Source organism: Natator depressus, chromosome 17, assembly GCF_965152275.1.
Source record: "Natator depressus isolate rNatDep1 chromosome 17, rNatDep2.hap1, whole genome shotgun sequence".
Classification (NCBI taxonomy): Eukaryota; Metazoa; Chordata; order Testudines; family Cheloniidae; genus Natator; species Natator depressus.
In genome coordinates, this window is record NC_134250.1 from 4,095,462 (window position 1) to 4,116,805 (window position 21,344).

At 42.0% G+C, this 21,344-nt stretch overlaps 1 protein-coding gene across 2 annotated transcripts in view; it reads left to right on the forward strand.

Annotated features, from left to right (window-relative positions):
- Nucleotides 1–2,098: 2,098 nt before the first annotated feature.
- The window catches only part of ULK2 (unc-51 like autophagy activating kinase 2), a 51,660-nt gene continuing 32,414 nt past the window's right edge, over nucleotides 2,099–21,344 (forward strand). Inside the window, exons 1-5 of one of the 2 annotated variants that reach the window (XM_074974244.1) lie at nucleotides 2,099–2,235; nucleotides 3,730–3,822; nucleotides 5,005–5,046; nucleotides 19,083–19,115; nucleotides 19,544–19,580. In XM_074974244.1, the coding sequence (XP_074830345.1) occupies nucleotides 2,146–2,235; nucleotides 3,730–3,822; nucleotides 5,005–5,046; nucleotides 19,083–19,115; nucleotides 19,544–19,580 (295 nt within the window). In that variant the 5' untranslated portion in view covers nucleotides 2,099–2,145. The remainder of the gene's footprint in view (nucleotides 2,236–3,729; nucleotides 3,823–5,004; nucleotides 5,047–19,082; nucleotides 19,116–19,543; nucleotides 19,581–21,344) is intronic. The other variant, XM_074974243.1, reaches the window with a different exon arrangement.

Sequence of the window (21,344 nt, forward strand, 5' to 3'; positions counted from 1 at the left end):
TGGCAGCAGACACACAATTCACAGGGGAGTTAGGAAGTTGAAATTAACATAGGCCACCTTGGGTCCCAATCCTGTAGTCAGATCCTTGTGCTTCGGGGTGGGGTGGGGGGATCTCACTGACTTCAGCGGCACTTCGTGCAGGAGCAAGGGTCTGCTGGCATGGGTTGGATCACAGAAGAAAGGTCTTGGAGAATATTTCAAATCACAGAGGGGCGGTGGAGTACTCTCAGTTTTGGGTCTCAAACATGGATGTAAAAAAGCTTTCTTTTCATAAGCCTGAGCCCAGTGGAAATGTTCTCATTCAAATTAATGAATATATTAATTTTTGTCTTCAAACAGGTCAGATTTCCCCTGTAGCATTGGCGACCCAATCCTTCCAGCATCGAGGACTGAGGGGAGGTGAAGATGTACAGCTGACTTTGTAGGTGATTTACCATCCAGGAGGAGAAATACAAAAAACATTTGTATCTTATTTTCACTCTGCATTGAGAGGATATAACTGCATTTGTTACAAGGGCACTTTGAAGGAGAGGGAGCTGAGTAAATGTGGAATGAGGGGAAACATTGCATTTTAAATTCCATGGGGCAGGGGCTGGGTTTTGTTACATTTGCACAGTGGGGGCCTGACTCCTGACATGGGCTCTGCTGGGTACTACACTAATATGAACAATTACTGGATGACAGATTCACACCTACGAGAGTGGGGCTAGATCTGAAAGTAGGGTAAAAGTGTATTTTCCAATTGGACAGTCTGGGACCTGGCTCATAAGTGGGGTTAACTGGGGATTTGATGAGAGATGGATGTGACCTTGACAGTGTTTTGAGTTGGACAAGGGCCCTGCACAGGGATGGGACTATGTAGATAACAGGCAGGTTCAGGTCATTAAGGTCTCTCTTCTCCCTTGGCAATAGGAGTCTGTCCCTGGTGGAGCAGACGGGCAGGGGTTCTGGCTTAGTGTGACCTCCTGCTGATCTGAACCAGTGTGCGTCCGGGGGGTAGGAGAATTCACGTGAAGGCTGGTGGGTGTTGGCTGGGGTAACTCTGGTCTTTGTGGGGTGTCACAGAAAGGGGCCATGAGCTGAGGGTGGCCAGAGGGTAACCTGGTTATCCTTGCACCTTCTTCCACTTCTCCATGCTGATAGCTAAACCGGGGTTGGGGCAAGTGGGTGGTGTACTGGGGGCTTAAGCTAGGCTAGATAATATGGGATGAGGGAGGGTGGGGGGTGTCAGATAACCCTGATGGTAGGTGAGGGGGAGGTGGGGGTGCTGGGATAATGAGGGGGGGTCAGGTAACCCAGTGGGGAGGGGAGGTGGGGGTGCTGGGATAATGGGGTTCAGGTAACCCAGCGGGGAGGTGGGGGTGCTCGGATGATGGGGGTCAGGTAACCCCGCTGGTGGGGGAGTGGGAAGTGGGGGTGCTGGGATAATGAGGGGGGGTCAGGTAACCCCGCTGGGAGGGGAGGGGCTGGTCGGGTAACCCCGAGGGGTGGTGCGGGGGGGGGGGCCGCGCTGGCTCAGCGGGGCAACGGGAGCCGGCACGTGCCGAGCGGACTCCTTCGCCGGTGGCGGAGGGAGCCGAGCGCTGGGATTGGCGCGACGCGGCCTATAAATGTCGTGAGGCGGCGCGGCGGCCCCGGCAGTCGGAGCTGGGGCTGGTGGCGCTCGCAGGGCCTGTAAGGGAGGCAGTGGCGGCCTGAGATAACCCCCACCCTTTCCCCAGCGCCGGGGATCGGCGGCGACAGCCCGAGGGGCCGGGCCACCCCTTCCCCTACAGCCCGCCGGATGTTGCCGGGCTCGGGGCCGGGGGGCCAGGGTCTCCGGGGGCATGAGGAGCGGCCGCCCCAGGGAACAGTGACGTCCCCGGTCCTCTCCCCCTGAGGGGGCCGAACCCCCCCGCCTGGAGCTCAGCCCCCCCTCCCCCTCCCCATGACAGAAAGCGCCCGTCGCCTTGGAGACGCCCGCCCGCCGCCCCCCACTCGCCAGGCCCGGGGGGGTCCGCGCCGCCCCTAGCGGCATGACAGCAGCTGCCCCCGCCCCCGGGGGCGGCCCGGGGGGAGACCGCCTGCCGCCCCGCCGGGGGCTGCCGTGAGCCCAGCGCTCGCCCTGCCCGCCCGCCCGGCCCCCCATGCCCCCGCTGGACGAGGATGGAGGCGGTGGGGGACTTTGAGTACAGCAAGAAGGACCTGATCGGGCACGGAGCCTTCGCCGTGGTCTTCAAAGGCCGCCACCGCAAGGTAACCGGAGCTGCGCCTGGCCCCCCGCCGCTCCCGGGCTGGTTACACAACCGCCCCCCCGAGAGCCCCCCGGGACTGGGCTGCGCACCCGGCGGGCCGGGCCACTCCGGCTCCCCAGAGCCCCCGGCGGCGAACGCGGCAGGAGCTGCCTGGGGCTCCCCTCTCCGCTGCTCCGGGGGCTTTGTTGTGATGGGATCCTGCCAGACAGGAAGGCTTGAACCCCGGCGTGTTTTGCTCGTCGGGCAGGTGGACTGGCTGTGGCGGGGAGACGCGCAGATCGGTGTGACGAGGGGGGGGCTTGTCTGCCTTTATTTAATGTGTGTGACTCCACTGCTTTTATAACCTCAGTGCACCGAGCCCTTCCTTGGTCAGGGCTCCTACCTGCCAAAGAGCAGAGCTCCATCTACTGACTGGTGCCTGGGAATCTAGACTCCTGCACCATTTCAGTTCTCCTCTCACAAAAAGCTGTAGGAACAGTTGGCCAGCTTTGATAAAGGTTAAAACCCAGGTAGTTTGCCCTTTCTTTTTCCTGCTGTTTGGTGGCTCCCAAATGCAGCTGCTGCTTTGGGGGGGGATCATCTGTATAGGAGACTGGTTTCTTTGTTTTGCAACAGTCACCAGTGTTTATCTCACTTGATAACTGGAGACCTAATGGAAAATTGGCTCCTGTTGGATTGGCTGAAGATTTCTTAAATTGAAAGGTGTCTCCTTTCCCAGCATTGCTTCCCCATTAGCCCAGATAGCATTAGGTGCACTACACCTTCACGCTTTTTATCATGAGATTTTAGCCTGTGTGTGTTGGGGAGGGGGCGGAGAGAGAACCTGGCACAATTCTGATTTCCAAAGAAATCTATGTAGTGTAAAGGAACACTTCAGTTTTATTCTTCATGGACATTAGAGGGGCACTCTCAACTTGCAGTGGCCCAATTATTTAGATTTTTTTCTAAAAACAAGTTCTTACAAAATCTAAGGTCAGTAGAAATTATTCCACAACATCATAAATAAATATGCATAACTTGTTTTTAAACAAATATTCCCCCAGGTTGTGTGCAGTGCAGATATTGCAGCATTAAGAGCCTGAAGGTGAAAGTATATAAATAACTGTGAAACTGACAATGTTGATGTTAGCTGTGAAAGATAAGAGGAAAAGAAAGAAACAAACAGCAACAATAGTGAAAAGCAAACTGGATTTATACAATCCTTTCCATTTTAACAGTCTAAGGTGTTAATGTGATTTTTTTTTTTAAACTGGAATTTTGTCTTTCTCAAAACAGTTCACCATTGTAGTTTATAATGGTTTTGGTAAATGTGTAAAGTGTCACTGAATGAAAAGAACACTAGAGGTTTTGGTGGCCTTATTTGAAAATCACAAAAATAATCACAAAAGGGACAGATTAGGGATCCATTTATTCTTTCATTGGGCTAACTTTAGCCGGTCGCTAATGGGAAAAGTAAACATCTTTTTGTTTTTAAAAAGACTCTTTTCCTTTGCAGAAAACGGATTGGGAAGTAGCCATAAAAAGCATTAACAAAAAGAATTTGTCAAAGTCACAAATCCTGCTTGGGAAAGAAATAAAAATCTTAAAGGTATGTTAATTTGCAGTGATTTTTAAAGCCTTCTCACTGTGCTTTATTTGAAAGGAAATGGGAATTTCAGTTCAGTTCTTATGAGATGGGTGGCCATATAACAATCACCATAGTCCTAGTTTTCATAGCCTTGTTAGTTGCAGCAGTGGTCAATAAATGAATGGGCCAAGATGAGAGACTGAATTTTCCTTTTATCTCCAGAAAAGGTCCCAGAACAGGTGTAAGGTACATAGTGGGCTGGTGGGGTGGGGAAGCTTCTGTTCTGTACCGGCTGTATGGATAGAGGATTTTATACAGCAGGGCTGTTAATCTGGCACATTTCATTAGCACTACATTTACTGCAAATAATGGGGGAGAGGAGGAGAGAACATGTTATCAGTTTTTTTTCTTTGTAAAGATTACTTGAATTCTTCACCTTCTTTGCTCAAAGGCAGGGTGGTTACTTGAAAATTAGAGTGTTTGTGCTGGGATTTGATTCTCAGGACAACCTGTACACTCCTAAGTAAAATGTTAACTCAAAATTCACAGCATATGTTCGGTGGAGGAAACTTAACAGAAACCTAATTTATTTTGACAGTACTGAATTATGTGAAAACCCTGCATAAGGCTGTGCTCTTTAGAAAGTGCCCTTAGTGATCCTGTACTTCAACTCTGCAAGCTTCCCTACCTGTCATCTCTCCCGCTATTGAATAGTCATTATCGGAATTTGCTTTATTCTGATATTTTCAAACATGGCATGACACATTACTGTCTGGAAATTCCAGTGTTAGGTACATTATTGTGGCTCTATTTATTTAGTTCCTGTGGCATCCTCTTTAAAACAAGCTAGAAATGAAGTTTAACCACTTGAGTGTCCTGGAAGTTTTGTTTAATATCATTTAACTTGTCTTCCAATCACTTTAAAAAGGATGAATTGTTGAGGTGAAAATAATAGTCTAATCAATTTATTTTCCCCTAAGCAAGGTGTTGTGCAAGAGTACAAAGTAAATTCAGTCAGGTTTTGGTATAAATTCAGGTATTTTATAATGGAATACTTAAAACAAAATATGGAAAATAAATTCTGGAAACAAACACTCAAAGAAATGTACCTATCCAATGAATTCTTCCTAGCAGAGTAAGTCATTCTTTAGCTGTTCATTATGCCAGACTATATTTTCATGGTGTAATTATTTTGTTTTATAGGAACTTCAGCATGAGAATATTGTGGCACTCTATGATGTCCAGGTAAACAATCTCCTTTTCTGCTGTAAAATCTGTATTAAAATATACTGTGTGGAAATGTTGAAACTGATTTCTGTGCTTTTTTTGAATGCTCAGATCATTCTGGTGAAAGATTTAATCACTTTTTTAAAGGGTGTTCGCTATTAAATACAAAACTTGTACAAAGCAAATACAAAGCTTGTGTAAGGAGCACAATGTACTGTAGGCTGCAGGGTTCCAAGAGCAAGTGAAAGCTTGTGAATCTCTGCAGAGGCTGTTTGTGTAGTCTGGCCCAGAGGGAGAGCATCAGCTGGCACTTATAGGTAAGTGGGTGAAGTTACATTAGTGGTAGGAGCTATTCTCCTTTCCTAATTAGAAGGAAGGAAAATGCTGCTAACTGGGAAGTGGCAGCTGGCAGAGAATGGGTGTGTTCACCAGTTAGGACATTTTTCTAACAGTTGTTGATTTGAAAGAATGATTTTCATTTGTTAAGGTGGGCAACATGAAGGAGTCAACATAATTTAGAATCCTAACTGTAGAAGTGGCTTTGAGATCCCTGTAGTGTGGAAATATGCTGTTTAATCCTGTGTCAGTGGGGCAAAACTGAAAGCAATTGAAGGCATAGTGATGTGACATTAAAATGTTGCTGATGTGTAGCTAGTGGAACATAGATATACAATGACGTGTATAACACAGGTGTGTGACTGGGCCTCTTGGAATGGGAAAACAATGTAGCAAACCACTTCGATCCTATTTTCCCCCTTTCTTGTATGTCTAGGAATCTGCCTGTAAAGGTTGAAATGGTTAAGTCCTGCATATGGGGAGTGCATGCCTAAATGAATTTTCCTTAGAGAGAGATGCTGTATTCTAAGACTTGCAAGTGTTGAGTACGGCTATGTATGTAATTATGTAGGTTATGCATTTATTTTTTCTACTTGAATAGGAACTATACATTTATCTCCTGGGCTTGATTCTAATCTTAAATACAGAGGCATATTTGTGAATAAAATTACTGTAAAGAATCCTTAGGACAGTGCACAGTTAAAATATAATTAAACCTGCATAAAATTGACCTTTCCTCATAGCTCATTGTTGTGAATAACCATGCCAAAAATAAACTCTAAATTTTTGGTGCAAGATGGTGGTGTGCGGACATCCCTTCTCTCCCCATCCCCTTCCAAACTACACACTGAGATGTGTGGACCTACAGTACTTTTTCCACTGTGTTTCTTGTATTCAGCATTGTGGATTTCTCTTACAGTATTTGATAACATCAAGACCACCTTAGACAGAGTACTGATCACTTTTCTGCATTCTCTGCCCTGCTTATTGAGGAGTTTAGGGCCTGATGCTGAGGGTTGTTGAGTGGGAATAGCAGGCTCTCAGCATCTGGACTTGAATGATGTCCTCAACCATTGCAAGGGAAATTCTGAATCCTGAGCATTGGATATTGGGAAGTAAGGGGGCAGCTGACTTTAAAACCCGTTGCATAAAACCGATAACTTAAAACTTCTAAATGTACACATGTTCTGTTAATATATTAGTTTAAACTCACCAACCTTTACTTAAAAAAAAAAAAAAAAAAAAAGCTTTGCAGTTCACCTTTAAGGCATGTTGTCTTGGTTCCATGTTTTGATGATCTAATCGTTGTGTATCTTTCCATTATAAACTCCAAGGAGTCTAATTCTCCTTCTGATTCATGCACAAAACTCCCACTAGTGTGCTGTGAAGGGAGAATAGTAACCTACATTTGTGTGTGGAAGCCATTTCTTTACATAAAGTTTATTTGGAAAGGTAAGTCTCATACTTTCCTGGTCTGTCAGGGTTGGAAAGATGCCAATATAGTAAACGTTAGTCATGAGACTTCTCATATGATCAGGCCTATAGTCTCCATTTGACATGGGGATGGTTCTGCTTGTCATTCAGCCTTGTGCGTAATTAAAAGGCACAGCTATAAGTAGGAGAAGGGAAAACTGCATGTCAGACCTTGGATATATTTCAGACACATGCATAGTAAAATATAAAACTTTGCATGCTGAAGTTGCTTTTATTGATGAAATATTTGCTAAAGAATATGTAAATCAAACAAATAGACTTTCAATTTCTCTATAGTGCTATGATTGTGAAATATTATACATCATTAATTTATGAGATTACATTAATTTATATCCCAGAAAGAAAGGCACTATATTAGGCATTCACACATCTGGCAGCCATTGTATCTACTCATTTGCTTTAGTGTTTCATGTTCTAGCATGTATTACACTTTTTCTTTCCCATAACATCAAACATTTTGGGAATATAATACAGTTGATTAGACTTTTGGAAATCAAGCAGTTATCAAATCACAGAAACTACAGTCTTTGGGTCTGAATGTTGGAGCCAGTGAAGTCTGTATCACAGTAGGGAGTTCCCAGTGTGACTGGGAGTCTGTTTTTATAGATCTCGGTCTGTAGCTTTTTGTTAACCTTAGGCAGTTTGAAGCAGAAAATGCTCATGTTTTAAACAGCGCTGTTTGACAGACCAGTTTACTAAATAATCAAAGAACTGACTTTGTTTTACTAGGTCTTCTGAATGAAAAGCTGGTGGGTTATAAGTAGCTAAAAACCATGTGGTGAAAAATATAAATGTATTTTAATACAGAATAAATATTTTCAGTAGCACTTAGTGGTAAGTGATCTATTTACACAATGCCATTATAGCTATATATTTGTTTATGTTCCACTCTGGAATATATCAAGTCTGTGAATTAAAGGGATAGTAAATCCTTTAAAATGAATCACTGAACTTTTGCTTTATTTTGAAATAATTCTCATGTTTGATGCATTTCAGGTAAGGTAGTTTCTGTCACAGATTCCCTCTCCCCTTATCTCTGTCCAGATACACTTTTGTTGGTATTGCATTGCCTATCGGCTGTCCCACAATCAGTAATGAGAAGCATACCCTGCTAAAGCTTTTAATTAAATCTAAAGGGACCTTGATTGTGAACAATCCTGCTATTAGCACATGGTCATTTGGAAGCATCATACATTGCTCTGGCTTCAACTCTCTCTGAATTCAGAGGTTTGATATACCACTTAGCATGTGTAGCCTTCACTCCATTATAATACTAAAAGTGCCCATTCATCTGGAAATGTTCCCAAATGAATTGGAGAGCCATTAATGTGTATGCATTGCTTGGCATTAATATTCTGTTGTACTGATGCCAGCACAATAATTGCCATTGATTTCCATAAGGTGACTACATGCAGTGTTGGCAGGTTTGAACTGTAGTTAAGCATTTCATATAAGCAGAGACATACTTGCTATTTATGTTATCTTGGGAGCCAAGATAACTGTAGCAAGCTATAGTATTAGAGAGCATGCAGGATAGTTTTTAGTAGAGCTGGTATCTAGAGCAAATCGGTAACATGGACAGTAGTTCCTTAGAATCGTATTGGAATGCTATAATATATTTAAAACCGATAAGGCTGCAGATACCTGTCCCCTTATCAGTCCATTAAGGACCAGTAGGGAAGGTTAAATGCCCAAAGAAGTGGTTTAAGCTGGTGCTTCTTATTTTTATTACTGGAGACATTTTTAAAAACTATTTTTCTTTATCTGTGTGCAAAGGATGAGTAGTTAGTTGGAACAATGAGTTTGAGGTCCCGGGACTCTGAAAGGTTATTTTAATGGCAAACTTAAAACTTTAAAAATAAACACAGAGCTCTGTAACATTCTAAATCACTAATGAAATAGATGGGTAGTCTTTAACATGTGAAGACTTGTTTTAAAATAAAATATTTAAAAATAACTTCCTGTATTTGCCTTCTAGAGTTTGAGTCCCGCATTCTTTGTCTTACTGAGGTGTGGATTACTTCCAAACCCCTAAGCAGCATCTGGAATCCATCTCCTTTCCCTGCTTCAGGTTTCTGGGATGTCATTCACTTTTATAGGAGGAACAGAGAAACCTTGACTCAGATCTTGACAGGTTAATTAAAAAAACAAAACAAACAACTCCCTCCCAACACTTTAACCCATCTTTTGTAAAGTGCATTGAGATCCTTGGATAAAAGATGCTACTTAAGTGAAAATATTAGTTATCTGTACACAACAATGTGATGGAAAATAGCTATTTAGAATGAGCTATATTTAGGCTGTGAATTTATGCTTTTTTTTAAAGTTGATGATCCCAACTGCGTGTATTGAATGGAGATAATCCTTTATGTAGAGCCAGGCTGCTCCTGCTTTAGCAAATAATTTATCATTCAGAAAGTTATTTAAAATATCAGACATCTGAATAAAAGTAGGACATACATCTTGGAAGTAATGATATAATGGGGTGGATGAATGTCTCCACCATATGGAGACTGGAGTTTGCTGCTTGAATAGTAGATCAGAGATCACTGATTTCTGGTCTGTTAGAGAAATAAATTTTCTTTAAAGATACTACCTGTGCAGGGTTCTCTCTTCTGGGGCTTAGCTTACTGCTGGGCAGAATACCCTTAGCCCTTCCTGTTATCCTTGAGGGCAGTGGTAGCAAGATAGAGCACAAGCCAGATAACCTACTGGCCATCGTACCTCACCCCCTACTTAAATTGAAGTGTTCAGATGTTAGTATTTATATCAGTTCCTTCTAGACCGTGGTTAGGGAAGGAAGTCCCTGTTGGAGACTGCATTTCTGTATCACTCTGTTTTACCATCATTAGTTGTGTATCCTTGTTAGATTTACCCAAACATTCCATCAGTCTGGCGTGGCTGCCTACATTTTTTGAGGTGGCTGCTTCAGTCACTCTGGCATGTTCTTGTTCTTTGCTTGTTCTGGGGCTTTGGTGCTTGCTCCAGCACCTACTTCAATGTGTCTGCCCTTGTTTCTTTGATTTGGCACTTCAGCACAGGATTCTTCTCGGAGCACCAACATCTAAGTTAGGATGCTCCAGTGCCATATTTTTCTCAGGTTCTTGTCTAAGGTCTCTAAACTCAGAAATGTCTGATCCTGCTCTGTTGTCCCAGCACAGCCATTCCGTACATCCCCTTAAACATTGAAAACCATTTCGGAGCTGAGCCACAAAACCACTGTCCTCTCCTCTTTTTTAAAATCACTCCCAAAGTCCACTTATTCTCTTATCCCACAAAAAATTTTTATGCTTTGTATTAATTTCTCAACAAATGAATTATTTTTGCCCCAGCATGTTATGCACTAACCTCACTGAACAACTGAATAGTCATTCCTCACCTACGTCTTAGGGTAAAGATATTTTCTCTTCTATACTGGGAGACATCTCTCTTGCTTTTAGGCATTGTTTAAATAGTTAATTTCTTACTTATTTAGTAAGACACTCATGGCTGACAGGCCTCAAATATTATACTTCTTTGAATTCCCTATTGGGAATGCATCTCTGTGGTGGAAAATACAATCAGCCGCTAAAATGAAGGCTGCAGAAGTCTAAAAATAATGTATTTAAAAAAAAAAACATGATGGAAAGAAAATTCACTCAAGAATCTGAATTTCTAAATCACATAGCACTTAGTAGTAGCTGGAAGGTTGGCTGCCATAATGCTGCTCCTTGAAGAATGAGATAGAATTAGTGTCTAAAATTGGTGGGTTATGAGAAGGAATTGAGGGATAGGGGCAACCTTTTAAAAGTTTATTTGATCCTGTTGAAGCAAAGCTAATATGTTGTCCTTAACTTACCCTGCTGTGCCTAGTTATTACAAAATAATATTACAAAAAGATGCATCCGATGAAGTGAGCTGTAGCTCACGAAAGCTTATGCTCAAATAAATTTGTTAGTCTCTAAGGTGCCACAAGTACTCCTTTTCTTTTCGCGACTACAGACTAACACGGCTGCTACTCTGAAACTAGTTATTACAGTTTGTGTGTCATGGCCCTGTTTCAAGAACTTACAAGTGTGTATGTGCACAGAATAATTTGTGAAAGGCAGATGTTTGATGTGACAGTAACATTATTTTGTATTATGTAGCAGGCCATTCTGAGAGTGACTATTCAGTTTAATTCCTACCATAACTGTTAGTTAAGTACACCATTTCATGTACCAGAAAGTGACTGGCCTTGCTATTGTAGTACATTTGCCATGGCTGATTGCTCTTTTATATGAATAATTGGCAGCATGTATGCTATTTGATCCTACTGTCAGATGTCAATTGACATTTTGTCTGAGACTTAACATTTAGGCAGGACTAAACAAATGTTCAGTCCTATGTGGAGGATTATTGCTGTGATGTACACACAGGAAAAAACTTAACCCATGACTGCAGTACAGTGAGAAACCGCTAAAAATTATATTGAGCAAACTCCTGTTAACTAAATCATTAGTGCTTTTGCCAAATATCTCAGTGTCCCAGAGAGGTGAGAAGCAAGCTTGGCCAAGAAATTATAACTAATGTACGGCAAGTTAATTTTCAGATTCGTTAATCAGAAGATGATGGGTATACGAGCTGTCATGCTGACATACAAACACTCGGGACTCAGATCATAAATGTGTGTTTAAATGGAACTAATAGACATAGAGCAAGAGAGTATCCATTTGATTTGCTGCCATTTCCAGGAGGCAGGGAGTGTTCACAGGGTCCTTATTGAAATTGTTCTTCCAGGGTGTTAAAATAATTGGCAGCCCATTAAGATTATTCTCTGCAGATGTTAATTCATTACAAAGAACAATTTCATAAACCAAAAGAAATCTAGGATATATAACTAGAGCTATAGATTATTGATGGCCACAATTGTTAATCTTGGATATTTGACTTGCGCTTTGCTTTTTAAAAAATGAATGTGTTCTACATGGAAATATTTTGTTCTGTACCAAACCCTTGCTTTGGGCTGGGACTTCATCCACAACCCCGTCCTGAGACACCTCCTGAATATCCGGGGTTAAAAGGCAGTGTGTTTTGATGGACTTAATGCCTAATATTCCCTTCCTAAATGTATGTGTTTAGCTTTCAGAAGACCTGGAATGTTTTGTTAGCATTTTCTATCTTCTACTTGTCCTTGCTGCGGAAACCCTGAATGAATTGATTCAGAAGCATCACAGGCAAAAAGAGGGACTGGAGATAGTAAAGCAAGGCATGCAAAGAAAAAAATGTTTGAATGGATGTTCATGTGACTCTAGCAGAATATAAATTTTGTTTTGCATGTTATTCATCTAAAGCTAGTAGAAGCATAGGCTGGAACAATTGCAACTGTAATGATTTTGTGATCTGTTTATAAATTTATAAATTTTAAAAACGAAGTTTTCAAAAACAGCTTTATTAGGTCAGTTTTATTCTTGAATATTAGGTCTGTAACGCATTGGGTCACTATATTTTGAATACTTTATCTTATGCTCTGTTTAGCAGGTCAAACCAAAGACCACAAATTGAAGGAATGATGGAGGATGTGAATAGTTCTGCTCCTCAGCAAAATAATTCAAAAGGTTTCTGAATGTATTGCAACATGGAGTTTATATTCTTCATGCTGTCCAAAAATATGGTTGATACAAGATGTATGCTAGAGAAATTTATTGTGAATTTAGATGGTGATGTGAGCTAATTCAGCTGCTCTGTATTAGGGAGCTTGTATTGGTGGAACATTGAAAGACGTTTGGGTTCGAGGTAAACTTTAGTACTCTGTGTGGTTGGTCAACCTAAAGCCAGCAGTGTGCGAAGTTTTACTTAGAGGACATGAACTAGATATGACTTTTGACCAGATGGGAGAAAACTCCTTGTGAAACATTTAATCTACTCGTCTGATTGGTGAAAAGGATTAATCTGTCCTAGATTAAGGCTACCAACCTAGGATTAATAAAGTTAATCTGAAGTAATGATTCTTACTAGCTATCTTATTTGGCTGCCAAAACACATCAAACACCCTTTTCTAGGACTAGTGGTTAAGTAAAAACTACATAACTGCCTTGGTTTACGGAGAACGCTCTAGTTTAACCTAGTTTAACTGTTTAAACAACTGTAGGAAACAACACAGGTGTACCTGTAAATGGAAAATCTTGGTGTATTTTTCCCATTTTAAATATTACTGTTGTGCTCTAGCACCTAATCCAAACTTGTATCTGCAGTCAGGATACTAGTTATGAAAAAACTTGGAAAATAACTCATGTCACCAAGGTGAGCAAAAGTTGGTGCATATGAAGGATTAGAGCCTTAGTGTGGTGTAAAACAAACCGCAGTGTGTAGGGCAAGATCCAAGTATTAGATTATGCTGAAATGGTTAGAGTTTAAATACACTGGGGAAGAGTTAAAGATAACTCTTGATTGTGCTATATTAATAAACATTATTGCCCCACAAAGTTAAAATGTAAAAATAGTACTGTGACCTAGGGACCCCTCAGCACTAACTAGCAGAGGGAACCTCCTATCATAACTTTCATCAGGTCTGACACAGTCATTGCCCCAACTTGCTGTTGTCATAATCTATATCTAAAAGGTGTTGTGTAAGGTGTCATGTGCAAATTGGTAACACACTAGTCATTAATATTGTTGTGTGATGTCTGCACGGAGGATGTTTAAAGAACTACAGAGGTGTGCTGGAAGTATGTTCCCAAAATGTGTTTGGCAGATAGTGCCTAAGCCCAGTCTGTCGTAGGCAAAAGAAGGTTGTTTTGCAGGCTTGACAATCTCCAAAATAAATTAAGCAAGGTGAGACCAAAGACCGTGAAAGCATGTTTACAAGTAAGGTAAACAAAGCCCTCAGGCGAGCAAGTCGGGGAATGTGACCACTAATTTAAATAATTATAGATTCTCTCCAAATAAATTGTCTGAACTCTAGAGCACAGACAGGTTGAAGCTTCATTTAAGACTTCAGTTTCAGATATACAGGTTTAAAAATTTAAACATTTTGGGAATTGATATTTAGGGATGAACTTAGACAAAATTGGGAAATTCAGTTAGGTGTTTAAATGTTTGGATAGGGTTCTATGGAGTGAGGGGCTTGAGTTAAGGTTAACTGGGGTTGTTGGAGGGGAGGGGATTGGAAATATTACAGATCTTGTAATCTTGATCCATTGCCACTTGTCACTGTTTCCCTGAAACAAGTAAATGAAATCCTTGGCCATACTGTATTAGTAGCCACAAGCATAGGTGCCGACTCTGTGGGTGCTCCAGGGCTAGAGCACCCATGGGGAAAAATTAGTGGGTGCTCTGCACCCACTGGCAGCGAAGCTCCCCTCCCCGCCCCACCTCGCTTCTGCCTTCCCCCCTGAGCACGCCGCGTCCCCGCTTCTCCGCCTACCTCCCAGTGCTTGCCGCCGCAAAACAGCTGTTTCGCGGTGTAACAAGTTCTGGGAAGGAGGGGGGAGGAGCGGGAACGTGGTGCGCTCAGGGGAGGAGGTGGGGAAGGGGTTGGAATAGGGGCAGGGAGGGGGCGGAGTTGGGGCGGGGACTTTGGGGAAGGAGTTGGAATGGGGGGACGGGGGGGCAGAGGGGGGTCGAGCACCCACTGGCGCTAACAGAAGTCGGCGCCTATGGTTCCAAGGGACACATGGGTTGCCTTCAGAGTGGGCAGCTGGCAGAGGAAAAGAGTGGTCATGCAAACTGCACAAAACAGCCCACTTTTCTCAAGTTCCTATGTACAAAAAATGTGTACTTCTGATCCAGCGCTCTCTGGCACCAACCACCTCCTCAACTGTCTGAGGGGAGTGTCCAAATAACTGTGGCATTGCAGTGTTTACTTTGATTTTTAAGTGATATTAAACTAACCGCTCTTTAGATTCCTCCTGCTTATTTGGAGAAGGAACAGTCACTGTCATGGGACAACTAAAGGGCTTCCTATTTCTGAAGGGAGCAATTTCAGCTGAAAGGATATTGCTTCACAGGGAATTCTGGAAAATTTGCTCTTTAGTTCTGTGGTGAATAAATAACTAGCATTAGCTGATTGTTGGATTCTGTCATGAGTTACCATTTTTGTACAAAGAAAACTGCATAATTTGAGCTGCTAATTATGTGGAATCTTCAGTTCTGATTGTTCATATTTTTGCTCTATGCACCAACCGTTCTGTTTGCCAGTGGAGAGTAGATATTGGAACTTGAGAGAACTTGCTATGTAACAGGGTAAGATAATTGAAATAGAATTTCAAGAGTTGAAGTGCAGTATGATCTGATGGCAGGCTCCTCAGCTGCCTAAATTCTCAACCTGCTGACTGAAATCTATAGTTGAGATCTTATGGAAAATCAGGTACATTACACTCCTGTTAAAGCACAAGAGAGGAATTACTGCCAGTGCCACAGCTTGTTATAACTTTCACTTGTTTAGTGTCTTCCACCCAAAGAACACAAAGAACTTTGCAAACAATGAATTAGTTCTCATCATGCCTCTGTGAGGTGACATTGATCCCCTTTTATGGGTGGGGGAAAAAGATTTGTTGAAGGTTGCACAGCAAGTCTGAGAGAGCCAGGAATAGAACTTAAGTCTCCTGGCTCTCAGTACTCTTTCTTTAAGTACTTGCCCATTCTTCATCCGTCAGAATGATGGAAATCAACTGGAATGCACAAGTACTTTAATTAGTGCAGATAGTTTGCAATTTAGGCATTGTGCTCTGAATATTCTAAATGTTGTTTGGTGTCTCCAGGAGAGTTCTAGAAGAAAATATGAATGGTTTAGTTGGAAGACTTTATTAAGAAGACACACAGCAAGAACCACTATCAAAGAAAAAAGACAGCTTGTATTGTCATGAAATATTTTCAGTCGTCTAATTAGAGCAAGAGAAAATATGTACATTAGGGTTGCCAACTTTCTAATTGCACAAAACTGAGCACCCTTGCCCTGCCCCTTTCCCCACCCCTTCCTGAGGCCCTGCCCCTTCTTCAAGGCTGCACCCGCGTTCACTCCATCCCCCCTCGCTCACTCTCCCCCACCCTCAATCACTTTCACTGGGTTGGGATGCAGGAGGGGCTGAGGGCTTCAGCTGGGGGTGCAGGCTCTGGGGTGGGGCTGGGGATGAGGAGGTTGGGGTGCAGGAGGGGACTCTGGGCTGGGGCCAAGGGGTTTGGTGTGCAGGAGGGGACTCGGGACTGGGGTGGGGGTGTGGGCTCCAGCTGGGGGGGTGGGGCCAGGGTTGTGGGGTATGGGGTACAGGAGAGGTTTCAGTGCTGGGACAGAGGGTTGGGATGCAGGCTCTGGGAGAGAGTTAGGGTGCAGGAGGGGGTTCTGACCTGGGGCAAGGGGTTGGGGTGCGGGAGGGGGTTCGGGGTGCGGGCTCTGGCCGAGCGGTGCAGCAGGGCTGAGGCAGGCTCCCTGGTTGCCCTTGTGCCGCGCAGCTCCCAGAAGTGGCAACATGTCCCTTCTTCGGCTCCTAGGCGGAAGCACAGCCAGATAGCTCTGTATGCTGCCCGCAGGCGCCGCCCCCGCAGCTCCCACTGGCCACAGTTCCTGGCCAATAGAAGCTGCAAAGCCGGTGCTCGAGGCTAGGGCAGCACGCTGAGCCCCCGTGGCCACCCCTGCGTCTAGGAGCCAGACATGCCGGCTGCTTCCAGGAGCTGTGTTGAGCCAGGGCAGTCAGGGAGCCTGCCTTAGCCCCGCTGCGTCGCCAACCTGACTTTTAGTGGCCTGGTCAGTGATGGTGACCAGAGCCGTAAGGGTCCCTTTTCAACCAGGCGTTCTGTTCGAAAACTGGATGCCTGCAACCCTAATGTACATGTTTATCTGACTTTGTTTTTTCCAGGCAGGCAATACACTTTGTGGTTTGTAGAGGACACATGCTCCAAGAAACAAAACAAGCAGGAACTTCCTGTAATTTGATCTACCGCTGCTTCAGTGTTGGTTGTTTGTTGGTGGGAGTTAGCCCTTAGTTCCAACAGACTTGATTAACTTTCCAAGAAACTTGCTTCAAGATGCAAACAAATCTGTAATGCTTTCAATGTTCTGAGTTGGAGAAAGAGCACCTTGATTGCCTTTATGCACAGCTAAAGGGGGTGGCTAACATGAACACTTCCAAAAGGTTAATTGGACTACCTCTGTGTTGAACAAATATTAAAATACCTAGTTCATCTTAAATGTAACTTATTCTTGCAAGTGAATAGAAATTAGGATCCTTTTAGAAAACAGATTCCAGGAATTAGAATGCTAATACTACTTGACAGTAATTTGATGTGTTCAGCGCTTTTATGTAAGCTTTCATTTTTCAGTCTTGTAGTTCATGATACCAGCTGAAATGCCTGCGCTCTTTACTGTAGGAACAGCTTTACTGTAGTTTGTTCTCAAACACAGGAATACAAATTTTCAGCATTAAGCAATCCACCCCAAACTTGGTTTGGCTTTCAATGGTTAAAATGTGCTGTGTTTAGTAATTGGCAGTTTCAAACCAGCAATTATAAATTATTGTAATTAAAAAACATAAGTAGCTGAGTATCTTTTTTTCTCTCATTTGTGTAATGCCTGTAGAATTTAGAAGTCCGAACCCATAAGAGGTTATGTACTGTACTTTTTGATTGTCACACTTAGGCAAGTCAGCTTCCTTGCTCTGGATCTGATCCAGTGCTCATTGAAGTCACTGGGAAGGCTCCCACTGACTGTATTGGGCTTTGGATCAGGTTCTGACATAGCACATCAAAGCACAATTTTTTAAATACTTTTTTTTTTTGCTGAGAGTTCAGTGTACAATCAAATGTTTACCAGGTGTCTGTGAACACCTGAAAAATCACTTCATCGTTTCATAGAAGTTCTTGACAGCATGCTCAGATTCAAAATGTGTGAAGACTTTAAATATAAGCATGAAAAAGTGACTAATTTCACAGCTGCTGTTTTGCTGTATAGTGCCCCCTCGGACTTCTTTTGTCACTAGTATACATACAGGCAAACTGTGTATAATTCTGCTTCCAAATGTGGAATGTCCCTTATCCTGTATGGTATGGTACCTCCCTCTCCTCCTTCAAACTCCTCAAAAACCATCTCTTCCAACACATTTTCCAACCACCCCCACTCTTATGTTAACTTTAGTTCTGTTGTATAGGGATTGAATGTACTGTCCCACTTAAGAAGAACCATAACTTTATTTTGTGTGTTCTTTTCTCCTTCTCACTTGTTATCTCCACAATTTGTGTTGGTACAGATGAGTAGACTTTCTCTTAGGTTAAAAAAGAATCTTTGGTGCATAAAAAGTCCACGTTCTTATTTCCACCCTAAAAAGCAGGAAAGGTTGCAGTTTACAGTTGGGGGTTAGCTAATCAGCCTTTGAATAACTCTTACCCTATTATCAGACTGGGAGTCCCAGTTCCAAATGAGTTGGAAGAGGTCAGAAGCTTGGAAAATCTCACTAGGGCTGCCATATCAAATTGCAGCTTTGCCGTCAGATGCTTAAATCCATGTCTGGAGCATGCCTCAGCCAATGACGCATTGGGGAGATAATTTCTAGAAGTATACAAGGAGCCTGGATTAAGTACCCTGCAAGTCTGATAATACGTTCGGGTATCCAGTTTATTCCAGGCATTTGGCAAACTGATGTGTGATTTTTTGATTGACCTTCAGTTTTTCAAGTGGCAGGATCAATGCTTGTTTGGCCAAGGAGCAGGGAACCTTACTTTGAAATCTCTCTTACAGGGGATTGGCTGGCTCTGGAAAATCTTAAACAGCCTTTTGCTGTGGCCACTAGTTCAAATTTGAGCCAGGATGTTAAAAACCAACAGATATCATCTAATGGCTGATTGGTTGGACTGGTGTCCAGTTGAAGAGGTGGCCAAATATGGGGGGATACCTGATTGGCCCTTTATTAATGTAGCGTTGGCTGAGATACTGAATAGGTATGAAGGTTAAAGGGACAATGTGTGAATGACACTCACACTGTTGCTCTCTTCGCCGTGTATTTTGTATGGCTAGAGATTCTTTGATTATTTGTCTGGCAATCTTCATGAGAACTAATACACACTTTTAAACGTAAAATCTTAATGACTGTTGTATGAAGACTTAGGAACATCAGTTATTACACTAAAATTTAATTATTTTGAGTAAGGTAATTTCTTTTATTTGATAATCTAATACTACATTTGGTTAGGGTAAGAGTTTTTTTGTTTTTGTTTTTTGTTTTGAAGGCCCTATCTTGTCATCTCCCTAAATAAGATCTATTGTGCTTTTCTTTCAGGAAATGCCCAACTCTGTCTTCTTGGTAATGGAGGTATGTGTTTGTGTATGTTTCTGTTTAACTGGATTTGAATTAGTCTTAATTTACAAAAGCGCTATAAAAATGTATTGACTAAGCAGATATAGCTGCAATATAACCTTGGCCGGCTGAAATTTGTAAATCTGAAAGCTGGATCATTAATTTCATATGCACTGTTCAAGATGGCAATACTTGTGTGTTCTATAAATTATGCAGTGTTTCTGTTCACAATATCATAATTCTTAATGGAATGTTTCCATTACACACCAGAATTAATAACTATGAATAATTGACAAAAATAATAATAAAGTCAAACAGATGGAAAAGATTTTCTAGATTTTATTAGGAAAAAACATATAAGAAATGAAAATTAACATCTAATAAATGGAGTGAACATTCAGACATCTACATTTTGAGTACCAGCCTTTCCTTTTTTTCAACAGTATTGCAATGGTGGAGACTTGGCAGATTACTTGCAAGGTATTTGATTACCATGTTTCTCTATTTGTATACTGTCATGCTAAACACTGTAGTCTACAGTTGTAAAATCCATCAGTATTCCTTTTTTGCTTCTGATGTAGATATTTTATTTGTGTATTTGTGTAATATCTCTAATGTAATGTCATCAGCGTCGACACTGAATGTGGTCATTGAATGTCCTGCTTTCCAAATTTCACTATTACAGTAAAGCAGCTAATGTTGAATATGTTAAGTGATTTCTGTTTGAAATAAATTCTAGATAGATTGCACCCCGTTTAATTAACTCAGTTTCCAAGTGTAAGGAGGTGCTTGTGCCTTGAGAAGGATTTAATGAGGCTATGTTTTGGGGACTTTCTTTCCTTTTTGGTTTACTCTGACTTAGCATTCAAGACTCCCCAGGACAGAAAGCAATGGGAAACCCTGTTGCAATCCTGTATGTGAGGGCAATGCAGTTTACTGTTTCTGGTTAAGTACCAGGATACTTATGTTTCTGTGATGCCCAAGCACATAGGAAGTCAGAGATTTGAGCTCCTATATGGCTGAATTAGGAGAACGTGCTTTAAGATAGTGAAACTTACTATTAATGTTGGGTCAGGAGGTTATGGTTTTTTGGTTAGCAACATGGATCACTGTATGTACCCAACAAATTCCCATCAGTTGCTCCACTTTCTGATATAAACTTACACTGCCACCGTCTGTTTCTACTGTATAGTCTTTCCAGTGAAATATCCCAATGAAATTAATAGGCAGCAGCTTTAAAACAAACAAAAGGAAGTATTTCTTCACACAACACACAGTCAACCTGTGGAACTCGTTGCCAGAGGATGTTGTTATGGCCAAAACTATAACAGGGTTCAAAAAAGAATTAGTTAAGTTCATGGAGGATAGGTCCGTCAATGGTTATTAGCCACGAAGGTCAGGGATGTCCTTAGTCTCTAATTTCTAGGAGCTGAGAGTGGAAAACGGGATGGATCACTGGATGATTTCCTCTTCTTTTCATTCCCTCTGAAGCACCTGGCATTGGCCACAGTTGGAAAACAGGATACTGGGCTAGATGGACCATTGATCTTGACCCAGTATGGCTCTGTTTATGTTCGGTAGCTGTTCTTAAATCTAGTGGAAGAAGTATTCCAACTATTATATTTGTTATAACACACCTCTCCAAGAATTTGGAAACCAAATTCTTATTTCTCCTTACAGCTTCAGGTTTTGCATTTGTATAAAAGTTATGTCTTTTAGCCATTGTAAATGTTTCTTTTAATGCTAACTCTACCAAAAGCTAATAAAATAAGTGATCAATCTATAAGAGTTCTGTCCATGCACACTGGTCTAAGTCATGCCTTTGTCCCTATCCTGAAACAGTTGAATTTAAAACATTCCATTATTTGTAGAGCTGAAAGAAGAAAAGTTCTAATCTAACACTTCGGTAACATGGTGCAAATTTTTGTCAGATTATATTCTAAATCTGATTCTGTGGTGCTGCTGACCTTGTTTTGATTCTTCCCCACTCCCTTTTCTAGGAATTGCTTCTAGAAATTTGCTGAATTACTTGGATAATGAGCTTTGTGAAAAAGCACTTTTGTTTTACTAGGCAGAGATTTCACCCTCTTGCATGCCTCTGCTTAGGGTGATGACACAAGTTTCAGAATCATGACATGAGTTCATTTTTTAAAAACATCTTTTTAGAAGTTTTCTCTTTGGGGAGAAATAAATCATCCTTCCCTGGAAAGTAACATTTTTGTATCATCTTTATCACATTCTTTA